Source organism: Megascapheus bottae, chromosome X (genome assembly GCF_031878675.1).
Source record: "Megascapheus bottae isolate mThoBot1 chromosome X, mThoBot2.hap1, whole genome shotgun sequence".
Classification (NCBI taxonomy): Eukaryota; Metazoa; Chordata; class Mammalia; order Rodentia; family Geomyidae; genus Megascapheus; species Megascapheus bottae.
This window is the reverse complement of record NC_143547.1, coordinates 39177737-39191412: the sequence shown is the minus strand read 5'-3', so window position 1 is coordinate 39191412 and position 13676 is coordinate 39177737. Positions and strand designations below refer to the sequence as shown.

At 37.6% G+C, this 13676-nt stretch overlaps 1 protein-coding gene across 1 annotated transcript in view; it reads right to left on the bottom strand.

The window, feature by feature from the left end:
• The window catches only part of Hdac8 (histone deacetylase 8), a 246324-nt gene that overhangs the window by 164242 nt on the left and 68406 nt on the right, over nucleotides 1–13676 (bottom strand). The window contains exon 5 of the mRNA XM_090326956.1: nucleotides 956–1068. Within this exon, the coding sequence (XP_090183082.1) occupies nucleotides 956–1068 (113 nt within the window). The remainder of the gene's footprint in view (nucleotides 1–955; nucleotides 1069–13676) is intronic.

Sequence of the window (13676 nt, the reverse complement as noted above, 5' to 3'; positions counted from 1 at the left end):
AAGAAAGCAGCATTGATTTTGATTATTCCACAAATTGGTAGGCTACTGGTGAAAATTCAGATCCTTAGTCTATCATATTTTCAATTTTATTTGGAAGTAATGGGGGATGGATTTGACCAAAGCACATTATGTGCATGTATGAACTATTACAATGAGATACCTTTCTATACTTAGTATATGCTAGTAGATATTAATTAGTTATGTACTTCCAGCTTATGTTTGTAATCATTCATACTTAGGAGGCTGAAATCTGAGGATATTCATCCAAAACCAGCCCAGGAAGGAAAGTCCACAAGATTCTTATCTCTAACCACCAAAAAGACAGAAGTGAATCTGTGGCTAAAGTGGTAGAGTACCAGCCCTGAGCTCAAATTACCATGTGCACATGCGCACACACACATATGAATCTTGAAGCTGGCCATTAAGGAATCTGAAGATTGCAGTTCAAAGCCAACTTGAGCAAGAAATTCTGTGAGGCTCTTACCTCCAACAAACTATTCAAAGAAGCTGGAAGTGGTGCTGTGGCTGAAGTGGTACAGTGCTCATCTTGAGCAAAATAAGCTGAGAGACACTGCCTAAGCCCAGAATTCAAGCCCCAGGACCAGCAAAAAATAAAATAAAAAAACACTGATGAAAAGACAGAAGACAGCTAGCTCTAAGCACAAATGTCCCTTAGAAGTCATGATAAAAGACTCTGGAAGGTTCCTGCATAATGGGGTAAACACTAAGTTCTAGTGTTTTCTCCACACAGCTTTGCCATAGAGGGAAAGGAGAGAGGAAATGACAGGAGACTGTCTTGAGAAGCAAAGCAAGAATTGAATCAGAGGAATCTGCACTTCCTACTTTAGAAATCTCAATTAGTAAAACTACATTTGCAACAGGCATTTCTCCTAGAAGGAGTTTTACTGATCTAAACCTTCTGTACTAATAACATCTTTGAAACTGAAGGGCTTACCATCTCCATGGTGCAGATCCAAATCCACATAGAGAATACGTTCAAATTTCCGTCGCAATCGTAATATTCCCAGGACAGCATCATTGAGATAACAAAAACCAGATGCTTCATCTCTGCAAGAAAACAAGTTGCTACAGCCAACAGCCACAAAACAGTCCAAGGGATTCTTTAAAGCCAAGGATCTAACCCTTGAGATCTAGTCTCTTACAGACCCCATTCTTTTAAGAAAAAACTCCACATACAAGGATTACATAGCAAAAGGCCCAGAATGATCAGAGAATGAAGTGTTTGAATAAAGTAAATATTCAGGTGGATTGGTAACATTTTCCATTTAGGATCCCAGATTTTCATAGCATTATAATATTATACCTCTATTCAGCAATACAGAACTTTTCTCTGAGGCCTTAGGAACTACTTCAAAAAAAATGTGGAGGGGCGGGGAGTTTGGCCTAGTGGTACAGTGCTTGCCCAGCATGCATGGAGACCCGGGTTTGATTCCTTGGTGCCAAATACATAGAAAAAGCCAGAAGTAGTGCTGTGGCTCAAGTGGTAGACCTCTAGCCATGAGAAAGCCCAAGGACAGGTCCCAGGCCCTGAGTTCAAGCCCCTCGACTGGCAAAAAATGTGGAGTCTTCTGGTGTTATTGTGGTGAACCATAAGAAATCTAGCATCTACTTAATGACAATATCATAGATGATGAAGACTGGATACTCTGAACTGACCCTATGACATAATTTATGTTGTTTTCAAACAAACTCAAGTTGTTTTCTTGTAATTTTTTAATATGTCTTGGCACTTATTGTTCATAAAAGTTGAGTGTAGAACATACAAATGAATAACCTCCTAGGCAGTATCTTGTATTTCTGTAAATGTAATTACTACAATGAACAGCAAAGCAGCCTTTTCTAGTTATTTTGCTTCCTTTAGAAACACTGTTGTCATGGGTCCCACTTGTGTCCTTTAATGTGTTTTGCTATTAGTACCATTGCGTCACATTACTCTCTTATCAAAATTCACCTGCTCTTTTATTACATTTCCATTATGCCTTGCTGATTAGATGTAAAAGAACACTCTTTGTCATCATCTTCTTTCTAAGGCTGCATGTCCAATGTTGAAATTTCTTTGCTTCCACGGACACCATTATTTTTTTAAATGTGCTCTGGTTTTATTTGAAACTGAATTCTAGACATGAACATTTCAAATGGCATCTTTGGCACTGTGGGAAGTCTTCCCAGCACTTACAAATGCTGAAATTGTTCATGAAATCTAACATTAGGTTCTACCACAATATTGTGTGTTCTAAACAAAGCCCTGGTTCATAGGCAGAATCAATAGGACAGGTATACTGGTAAATAGGAAGCTGGTAAAAATATCAGGAGAAATTGCTGCATTGAGGTGACCACAGCAATTCTCTAGACAAAGATTACTTTGCTCTCAGATGGGTGCCAATGGCTCAACCCTGTAATCCTAGCTGCTCAGGAAACTGAGATCTGAGGATCACAGTTCAAACAAAGTGAGGCTGGCTCGAAAGTCTGTGAGACTCTGATCAGAAGCAGAGGTGTGGCTTAAGTGATGGAATGTTAACCTTGAGGAAAAAAAACTCAGGGACAATGCTCAGGCACTGAGTTCAAGTCTCAGGACTGGAAAAAAACCACCACAAAGGTTAACTTGTTGTTTCCATTTCCCCAAGTTCATTTCACTTAGCATCGTCCTATATGGCCATATACCAATAGCTTTTGAGTTATTGTGATCCTCATCTAGGAAAATCCTAGACATATACTAATTATTACAAATGAGAGAAACCATGGAGCCTGTTTCTTTGGGTCTGGATTTATTTTTGCTTTTGTGACTTTTCAAATAGGGTCTTTCATTTTGCCTTTGCCAGCCCAGTCCATGTAGGTAGGATATTCTTCCCATGTAGGTAGGATAATAGGAATGTACCACTGAGCTCAGCTTTTTATTAGATGGTGGTGAATGGGGCTGGGTTGTGAACTTTTGCTCAAGGTGGTCTCAAACAAATACCCTTCTGATGTCAGTCTCTTGAATAGCTGCCATTACAGAGGTAAGCCAAGTGGACCTGTTCTTAATAACATGTAAGAAAACATTTGGTTTACCTTTTTCTCCACTAGGGCTTGAATTCAGAGCCTAAGAGCTGTCCCTTTGATTGTTTTGATTTGGTTTGTTTTTTCACTCAAGGCTGCTTTTCTATCACTTAAAGCCACACCTCCAATTCTGGCATTTTGGTAGTTAATTGTAGATAAGAGTCTCATGGACTTTCCTGCCTGGGCTGGATTTAAATAAAGATTGTTAGATCTGAGCCTCCTGAGATTACAGGTCTGTGTTTTGAATGCCTAGCCCACTTTACTTTCTGAATAATCTTCACAGATAATGAAATTTTTATTTAGCCAGGGAAATATTCTATGGTTTACTGCTTTTTCCTTTTACTTCTTTTTTTCTCCTGCCATGCTGGAGAGCAAATGCAGGCCTTATTAATAATAGGCAAATGTGCAAATGCTCTGCCATTGAACTACATGCCCAGCTCTCTTCTGTAGTTTATATTGATATTATGATGTCCTTGATTACTCAAAATAGGCAAAATCTTCTCAAGAAAAACCCAACTTTTTTTCCCTCCCACAGGTGAGAATACTTTATTGGAGCTTCCCGGAGAAATAAAATGTGGGGAAGACAATCAATTATCATTGCGTAGATTAAATAATTCTGTTGGGTTTTGAAATACTCTTCAGTTGCTTGGTACCAGCTCTGGGGATGACTGAGGTAAAGAATATTATCTCCTTTGAATTGCAGTTCTAGTCTACAGCCATACCAACCTGAATGTGCCCGATCTCATCTGAATTGCTGTTCTAGATTATTTAGTTTGAAATACAAGCTATGTTACTATTGTTTTCAGCTTTTCTACTATGGTTTTATTATCCCAGAAAAGATACAGTCACGCTTAGGTCTACTTCAATAACAGATTTTTCTAGCACTTAGCCAGTTTCAATAAGAACATTATTTATAAATGTTTTCCAAACTCATTTCCACCTTTGTTTCTCATTCATATTTTTATTGTAATTAATAGAAGGGTTACATTATATTCACTAGATAGAAGGTGCATTACTTCACAAACATTGATACCCTTTCTCATGTCTGGGTCCCCATTTCCCACCCTCCTCATCTTGTTTTCCCCCCTTCCCTATCCTACTTCAAATAACTAAATAAGAATATATACAATATATCAGATAACAAGGTAAAATACTGTAACAATATGAGATAACCAAGGGACAGCAAAATAGATGGCTTTTGTTTCTATGTCCTGGAGGTCCTTTCATTTAGTGTCATGCTAGGAGTGCCCAAGGTTTCTACTGATTATGACAAATGAGGGAAACCATTGAGCCTATGTTCCTTTGAGTCTGGCTTACTTCACTTAATATGATTTTTTCTAAGTCTTTCCATTTCCTTAGAGATGGGGCGAAATCATTCTTTCTGACAGCAGCATAGAATTCCATTGATCCACTCATCAACTGAGGGACATCTGGGTTGGTTCCATATCTTTGCTATGGTGAATAGTGTTGCAATGAACATTGTTGTGCTAGTGGATTTAGTATGTCCTTGTTTCTGGACGATTGGGTAAATGCCAAGTCCTGTAATTGCTGAGTCATAGGAGAGCTCTATGTTTAGTCTTTTGAGGAACCGCCATACTGCTTTCCATTAATGGCGAAAAGCTAAACCCAGTTCCTCTAAAATCAGGAAGGAGACAAGGATGCCCACTCTCTCCACTCCTCTTTAACATAGTATTAGAATTCGTAGCCAGAGCAATAAAGCAAGAAGCAAGCATAAAGGCGACTCAAATAGGGAAAGAGGAAGTAAAACTTTCCCTCTTTGCAGATGACATGATTCTGTATTCAAAGAACCCTATAGACTCCATTCCCAAGCTGCTTGAGCTGATTCAAAACTCTGGAAAGGTAGCAGGATATAAAATTAACCCTCAAAAATCAACAGCCTTCCTATATGCCAACAATGAGAAGAATGAGGCAACAATCAGGAAAGCAAATCCTTTTGCAAGAACCTCAAAGAAAATTAAGTACCTCGATTTTAACTAAGAATGTAAAGGACCTTTTTGATGAAAACTTTAAAACCCTGAAAAAGGAAATTAAAGCAGAATAGAGGAAATGGAAAAACCTCCCATACTCCTGGATTGGAAGAATTAACATCGAGAAAATGACAATCTTGCCAAGGGCTATCTACAAATTCGATGCAATACCCATCAATATCCCAATGTCATTCTTTAAAGAAATAGAAGAGGTAATCCAACATTTCTTATGGAATAATAAAAGACCCTTTATAGCAAAAACAATTATTAGCAGAAAGAACAGTCCAGGAGGAATTTCAATACCAAACTTTAGGCTCTATTATAGAGCTATAGTGACCAAAACAGCTTGGTACTGGCACAAGAACAGGCTTGAGGACCAATGGAATAGAACTGAAGACTCAGAAATCAACCCTTAGATCTATGGCCACCTAATCTTTGATAAGGGAGCCAAAAAAATAGAACAGAAGAAAGACAGCCTCTCCAACAAGTGGTGCTGGCAGAACTGGTTAAACACCTGCAGAAAACTAAAGTTGGATCCTTCTTTGTCACCTTGCACCAGAATTAACTCCGAATGGATCAAATACCTTGAGGTAAAAGCATATACACTGAAAACTTTACAAAAGGAATAGGAGATACACTAGGCCTCCTTGGCACAGGTCGAAACTTTCTTTCTTTTTTTTTTCAAGCAGAGTCAAATGCTTTATTATAGTGAAGTTAGTTATTTTTTTTTAACTTTTTTTTATTGTGAATAATAGAAGGGTTACATTGTATTCACCAGATAGAAGGTGCATAACTTCACAAACATTGATACCCTTTCTCATGACATGGTCCCCATTTCCCTCCCATCCTCCCCCGGCTTATCTTACTTTTCCCCCTTCCCTATCCAATTTCAAATAACCAATTAAGCACATATAAAATATATCAGATAACACGTTCAAAAATTGTAACAATATGAGATAACCAAAGGATGGCAAAAGAGATGAGCGATAACATAGTACATTAAGGAAAACAGTCACTCATTACATGGTTTTTGTTTCCTTATCCTGGAGTTCCTTACATTTAGTGTTGTACTATTCGGCCTAATGTCTCTAGATTTCGTTCTATTGTAAGTCTCTGCTAGGAGAGCCCAAGGTTTCTACTGATTATGACAAATGAGGGAGACTATTGGGCCTATGTTCCTTTGAGTATGGCTTACTTCACTTAATATGATTTTTCCTAAGTATTTCCATTTCCTTAGAGATGGGGCAATGACATTCTTTCTGAGAGCAGCATAGAATTCCGTTGTGTATAAATACCACATCTTGTTGATCCACTCATCAACTTAGGTTGTTTCCATAGCTTTGCTATGGTAAACAGTGCTGCAATGAACATCATTGTGCTAGTGGATTTAGTGTGTCCTTGAGGTTGAAACTTTCTTAATAAGGACCAAGAAACACAACAAATCAGAGAAGGTCTGGATACGTGGGACTGCCTTAAACTGCAGAGCTTCTGTATGGCAAAGGATATAGCTAGAAAACTAACTAGAAAGCCTACAGAGTGGGAGAAGATCTTCACTAACCATAGAACAGACAAAGGCCTCATATCTAAAATATAACAGCAGCTCAAAAAATTGAATCACTCCAAAACTAATCTCCAAAAAAACCCCATCCCATTAAAAGATGGGCCAAAGACATAAAGAGAGTCTTCTCTGAAGAAGAAATAAGAATGGCCTATAGACACATGAAGAAATGCTCGACATCTCTGGCCATAAAAGAAATGCAAATCAAAACAACTCTAAGATTCTACCTCACTCCAGTTAGAATGGCCATGATCAAGAAATCTAATAACAGGGGCCGGGAGTTTGGCCTAGTGGTTAAAGTGCTTGCCTAGCATGCATGAAGACCCGGGTTCGATTCCTCGGTACCACATACATAGAAAAAAGCCAGAAGTGGTGCTGAGGCTCAAGTGGTAGAGCTCTAGCCTTGAGAAAGTCCAAGGACAGTGCTCAGGCCCTGAGCTCAAGCCCAGGACTGGCAAAAAAAAAAGAAATCTAATAAAAACAGATGCTGGTGGGAGTCCAACTTTTTTTTTAACAGTCTTTTTACTTGCTGTGGTTGTATTTAAAACATTTTATTGAATTTTGCCAGAACAGAGAGCCAAGTATTGTCTTTCAAAAACCTAGTCATACTACCTTAATCAAGTCCTAGAGAACCCATGGATAATTGTGAAAGATTTGTTTTATTATCTTGTAAAGAGAGATACTGGCAATTATTAGGTGTGATGTGCTGCTATTAAATGCGAAGAGATGTCAAATCAGAATACATGATTTTCCTTCTCAAGCTTAAATTGGTAAAAAAATTACTGATACAAATATTTCAGAAACTGTATGCTGCATGGAATATTCCTACAGATTCATCCATATCCTTATTGGCTGTAATATATTTGTATCTGTAAGAGTCCAGCTGCTGCTTTGATAAATATTGGACAGCTATAGTATAGTTACAGGGATGTATTCAAAACCCCTAGTGGATGCCTGAAACTGCAGATGATACCAAATACTGCCTATACTATATTTTTCCAAGGTATATACCTTTGATTAAATTTAACTCATATTAGACATGGTAAGAGATTTCAACTAACTGATAATAAAATATAACAATTATAAAAGCTATATTAGTGTGGTTTTGTTTTCTTTCTCAAAATATCCTTTTTGTCCACTTGGAATTGAACTCAGGGCCTTGAGGCTTGCTAATAGATCCTCTATCAGGTGACTCACTCTTCCACTCTTTATCCTTTTCTTCCTCTTTTTTTTGCCAGCCCTGGGCCTTGAGCTCAGAGCCTGACTACTGTCCTTGGGCTTTCTCAAGGCTAGAACTCTACCAGTTGAGCCACAGCACCACTTCTGGCTTTTTTCTATGCATGTGGTACCAAGGAATCGAACCCAGGTCTTCATGCATGCTAGGCAAGCACTGTACCACTAGGCCAAACTCACGGCCTTTTTCCTTTTTTTTTTTTAAATGGTAGTACTGGGGTTTAAACCTGGGGCCTGAGGCTCACTGTGCCACACATCCAGCTCAGTTTTCGCTGGTTAGTTTAGAGATAGAGTCTTGCAAACTTTTCTGTCCGAGTCGGCCTTGAACCTCAATCCTTCTGCTTTCTGTCTCCCATGAAGCTAGGATTACAGATGTGAGCCACCAGCTACTGGTTCAGAATATCTTAATGTACTTTTATGAGCATAAATGACCACAGGGAACTGAACTTGGAGAAAATGAGACCATAAATAAAGGTGGGTGAGGGATGTTGTACAGGTTTGAAGTCAGAATTTCAGTTTCTTTGAAAAATATTAACTTGATCTCAATTCTTCTCCTTGATTTTGAATCTAGAATCATTCTCATTCTATGCTACTGGGATTCACATAACTTACACAACAAGTTTTATTCATCAGAAAATGTTTAAGACATATTTCAGTTGCTAAATCACTTTCCTTGATATTTCCAATGTATTTAAGGTATACTCTAGCCATATGTTTGGCATATTCATGGTATATTATATCAGGATTGTCCTATGTTTTAACTAAGTCTTTTTTTTCCAGAAAGATTATGCTTACACACTTTTATAAATTTTGCACAATATACCCTCTTCTTTGAAAATTGGGTAATGATTATGTTTACTGATATTTTGTCTAATTTTTTTGGGATTGGCTTTTATCTTATTTTACATGCCACTGAAACAACTACATTTCCTTGTCAGTTGCATTATTATTCTTGTAATGAACTCTCATGAGATGTTTTCCCTTTTGAAAATGATCAGTAATAAGGTAAACACAGTTATTCTAAGTCTTTTGTCATCTACGGATTGCTTTTTATGCTTTACTCTTATACTTCCCTGAAAGCTCCTCCAATCAGCTAAGGATTAAAGGCTTCAACTTCAACAGAAGACTTTTTCAGAGCCCCATGGGAAAGGATGGGGCCAGGTACTTTTGTGTGGAAGCTTCTGATGGGATAGTTTTCTGTTCACAATGGAAACCAAAGAGGGCTCCACATGTGCTGACAATCTATTATAGATATTTTAAGAACCCTAAAGCTGTATAAGTAGGATTTCAAGAGCTCTAGTTGAGAGATAGGTGGGTGAAAACAAGTGCTAACTTAAGACTGAGTGGTGCCAAGAAGTACCCAAAAGAGCTGATGAGGAATGGTTTTGTTTGGAATATTACTAATGTCTTAAAATCCTATTTCTTGGATATATAAGGAGCTCATTTCTCTTTTACACTGTGTAGGACTCTTAACTATTCAGTAAACTGTTCTTTTGCAAAGAGAAACAGAACATTTGTAAATGGAAATATACTTATTCCTTGCTTAGAGTTTTGAGTACTTAGAAACATTGAGTTTTCTTCTTTTATTTCCCCCCAGACCCCCTGTGATGCTGTGAATAGAATCCAGGGAGTTTTGTATTCTAACTATGCACTCTACCACTGAGCTACATATCTTGGCCTAAGTATTCTTATTTTCATAGCAATCTAATCATCTCTATAGGTTAAGTAAAATTCCTTCAATCTTCCTTGTCACTGGGCCAATATTATAAACACTGGCATGTAACCTAGACCTTGCCACATCTGGAATGCCACATCTGTGAGTGGTTCTTATTGAATCTGATATTATCATTTTCAAGGAACTATGACTGAAGCCAATGACATCAATACATACAAAGCCCTCTTGGAAAAATTAGTCTGGGTATCTGGTCTTACCAGTGAGTAAGGAAGTTTATTTCTTGACAGGCCCAGGAAACTTAGGATGTTATGAAGCTCTCACAAAGATAGTGCTTGGGCTGGGAATGTGGCTTAGTAATAGAGTGCTTGCCTAGCATCACAAAATCCTGAGTTCAATTCTTCATACCAAATAAACAGAAAGGACCAGATATGGCAGAGTGCTAGCCTTGAACAAAAGAAGCTCAGGGACAGTGCTAAGTCTCGGAGTTCACCCACAGGACTAGCAAAAACAAGAGGCGAGTGCTACTCCAGTTTTTAGGTACCATCAGTAAAATCTTTACTTGGTTTCCTAGCCTTAACAGGCTTTCCAAATGCCAACCTGAGATTCTTTATAAAAACTTTCAGCAAGCTGGACACTGGTGGCTCATGACTATAATACTAACTACTCAGGAGGCTGAGATCTAAGGATCAGGGTTCAAAGCCAGCCTGGACAGGAAAGTCCGTTAGACTCTATCTCCATCAAATACCAAAAAACTCAGAAGTGCCACTGTGGCTCAAGTGGTAGAGCAATAGCCTTGAGCTGAAGAGCTTAGGGATAGTGCCCAGGCCCTGAGTTCAAGCCCTATGACCAAAATAAAAATAAATAAATAAACCTTTCAGTGAAGCAAGCTTAAGAAGTTCTGTATACTAAGTCACTGTTTGTTTCTATGTCTATATAAATGAGGCAAAAGCTAGTAAAACTTGCTCATTAGTTTTTAAACATTTCAAAAACGTTTATTTTATTGTCAGGGTAATGTACAGAGGGGTTACAGTTATGTTCATAGGGTAGTGAGTACTAATATTACTTCTTGATAAACATTTTTTAATGGAGACAGGCTCTTATTATGTCATACAAAGTAGCCTTGAATTCATAATCCTCCTGTCTCAGCTTCCTAAGTATTGGGATTACAAAGCCTATACCAGTATGCTTACCATCTTTTTCATTTTTTATTGAAATACAATTTATATAACATAAAAACAATAACCATTTCAATAGGTGGCTCATACCTCTAATCCTAGTTATACAGGAGGCTAAGATTTGAAGATCAAGGTTCTAAGTCAGCCTGGACAGGAAAGTCCATGGGACTTTTATTTCTAAGTAAGCATCATAAAGCCAGAAATAAAGGCATGACTCAAGTGGTAAAGTGCTAGCCTTGAAGGAAAACGCCAAGGGATGGAGCTCGGGCCCTGAGTTCAAGCCCCAGTACTAGCACGAAAATAAAATAATGAAAGAAACCCAATGATTCAGTTTCATTTTGTACATTTACAATACTGTGTAACTTCTACCTGACCTAGTTCCAAAATATTTTTGTCACCTCAAAAATATAAAAACAAGCTGTGCTCATTAAATAGCCCATAACAATCACCAATCTGTACTCTGTGTCCATGAGTTTACCAATCTGGGGTATTTCATATAAATGAAATAATATGTGACCTTTTGTTTCTGACTCTTTTCATTTAGCACAATGTTTTCAAGGTTTATCTGTGTTGTAGCACATTATCAGCACATCATTCCTTTTTACAGCTAATATTCCATTTTATGTAGGCAAACACATCATATTTCATTTATCCATTCAAGAAGAATAGATATTTGTCTATTATAAATAGTGCTTCTGAAAGCATTTCTATACATGATTACATTTCTTTTGTGTGTATACACATACACATGTATCTGTAGAATTTCTGGGTCATGTTTAATCTCCCATTTTTTTTGGATCTGGGTTTTCTTATGTAGCCCAAACTCAAGATCCCTTAGCCTCAACTTCCCAAGTTTATTTTGAGGAATGAGCAAAGTTTTCCAAGCAGCTGCGCCATTTTATATTTCCTCTAGCACTTTACACAGGTCCACTATCTCCATATTCTTACCAACGCTTGTCATTTTCTAGGTGCTTTTTTGTTGCTAAAATTGGAGATATCTCAGTGAGTATGAAGTAGTATTTCATTGTGGACTGACTTGTAGCTCCTTGATGATGAATAATCTTAAGTATCATTTCAAATACTGTTGGCCATTTGTATATTTCCTTGAAGAATGTTTATTTAAGTACTTTTCTGGCTCAAGTTTTTAAATTTAATTTTTAAAAATTATTTTTAAGTAGTTGTAAAAGGAGTTGCCATTTAGCAAAGCAGTTTTTGACTACAACATCTTGATTACATCACCTCTTTCAACATTTACACCTATCCCTTCCTTATACACCACTTACCTCACTCTTCTCAATTTTGTAGGATATACGTTTGATTCTCGCCTGCACATTCTCCTCTTCTCCTCATTATCCATCTACCTTTTTCCTGTTGACCCATCCCATTCCTTTTGAGTACCTGCTTCTAAGTGTTTTATTTTCCTGAAATTTTGATTTTGCCTTTCTAAGGACTTATACTATTGATTGTCCTTGAATAGTGCTGTATTTTAGCTAATATATTTGTATGCACTTGTATACAACTTAACATATTTACTTATGATTTTGTAAGCTAAATCTATTTCCACATATAAGAGAAAACATGGATCCTTTATCTTTCTGGGTCTGATTTATTTCACTTAATTTTTCCAAGTCTGCCATATCTTTACAAATAGTACATCATACTTTTTTTTCTAATGGATGAGAACAATTTCATTATGGGTGTATGTATGTGTGTTTATAGACATACACATCTATATGTATACATCTCACATTTTCTTGATACATTTGTGTGCTCCTTTCATACCTTAGTACCTTGGCAATGGTGAATAGTGCTGCAAAGAACATAGTTGTGCTAGTAGTGCCTTTGCTGTATCCTGGTTTGTAATCTTTTAGATAAATACCTAGGAATGGAATTGCTGTTATTGCCTTATTATTTTCTTGCTTACTACTATAAGAGTTCGTTGATATATTTTGGATACCTGATGTTCATTATATAGATGATTTGCAAGTATTTTTCTCAGTCTGTAGGTTGGTTTTCATTTTTTGTGATAATGTTCTTTAATATACAAGATTTTTATCTGTGGGCTAGGTGCTGGTGGTTTATGCTTGTATTCCTACTCAGGAGGCTGAGATCTGAGGATCAGACTTCAAAGCCAATTAACCACCAGAAAACTGGAAATGGTGCTGTGTCTTAGAGTAGTAGAGTACTAGCTTTAAACAAAAGAGCTCAGGGACAATACACAGGTACTGAGTTCAAGCTCCATGACCAATCAAAATTTTTTTTTGCCAGTCCTGGGGCTTGAACTCAGGGCCTGGGCACTGTCCTTGGGCTTTCTCAAGAGGAGTGTTCTCTCAGTTGAGCCACATCACCACTTCTGGCTTTTCTGTGTACATGATTCTGAGGAATAGAACCCAGGGCTTTGTGGATACTAGACAGGTACTCTACCACTAGACCACATTCCTGGCCCCAATTTTTTAATTTATTTTTTTCTGTGCCAGTACAAGGACTTGAACTCAGGGTGTGAGCACTACCCCTTGGCATTTTTGCTCAAGGTTTGTGCTCTATCACCTGAGCCACACACAGCTCCATTTCTGGCTTTTTGTTGGGCAACTGGAGATATGAGTCTCCGACTACAGCTGGAAGACAGGCACATGCCACCATACTCAGATTCTTCTATTGAGATGGACTCTTTTGGACTTTTCAGCCCATGTTTCCATGGTGCTGGGATGAAAGTTGGCACCACTGTACTCAGGTATGAATTGAGACTGGGTCTTATGTGTGAACTTTTCTGCCTGGCTGGATTTTAATTATAATTCCTCCATTCTCAGCTTCCTCAAAATTAGGAGCATGAGCCACTAGGACCCATCTAGAATTTCTAAATCTAAGAGCTTGTTGGTAATGAAAGTGGGCAACCATAGGTCCTTAAAGTGGCAACTTTTGTCTCTAGATTTATAATAGTCCACCAAAGTTTAATTACTTCAATTTTCAGATTATTTGGATTTGAGATAAAT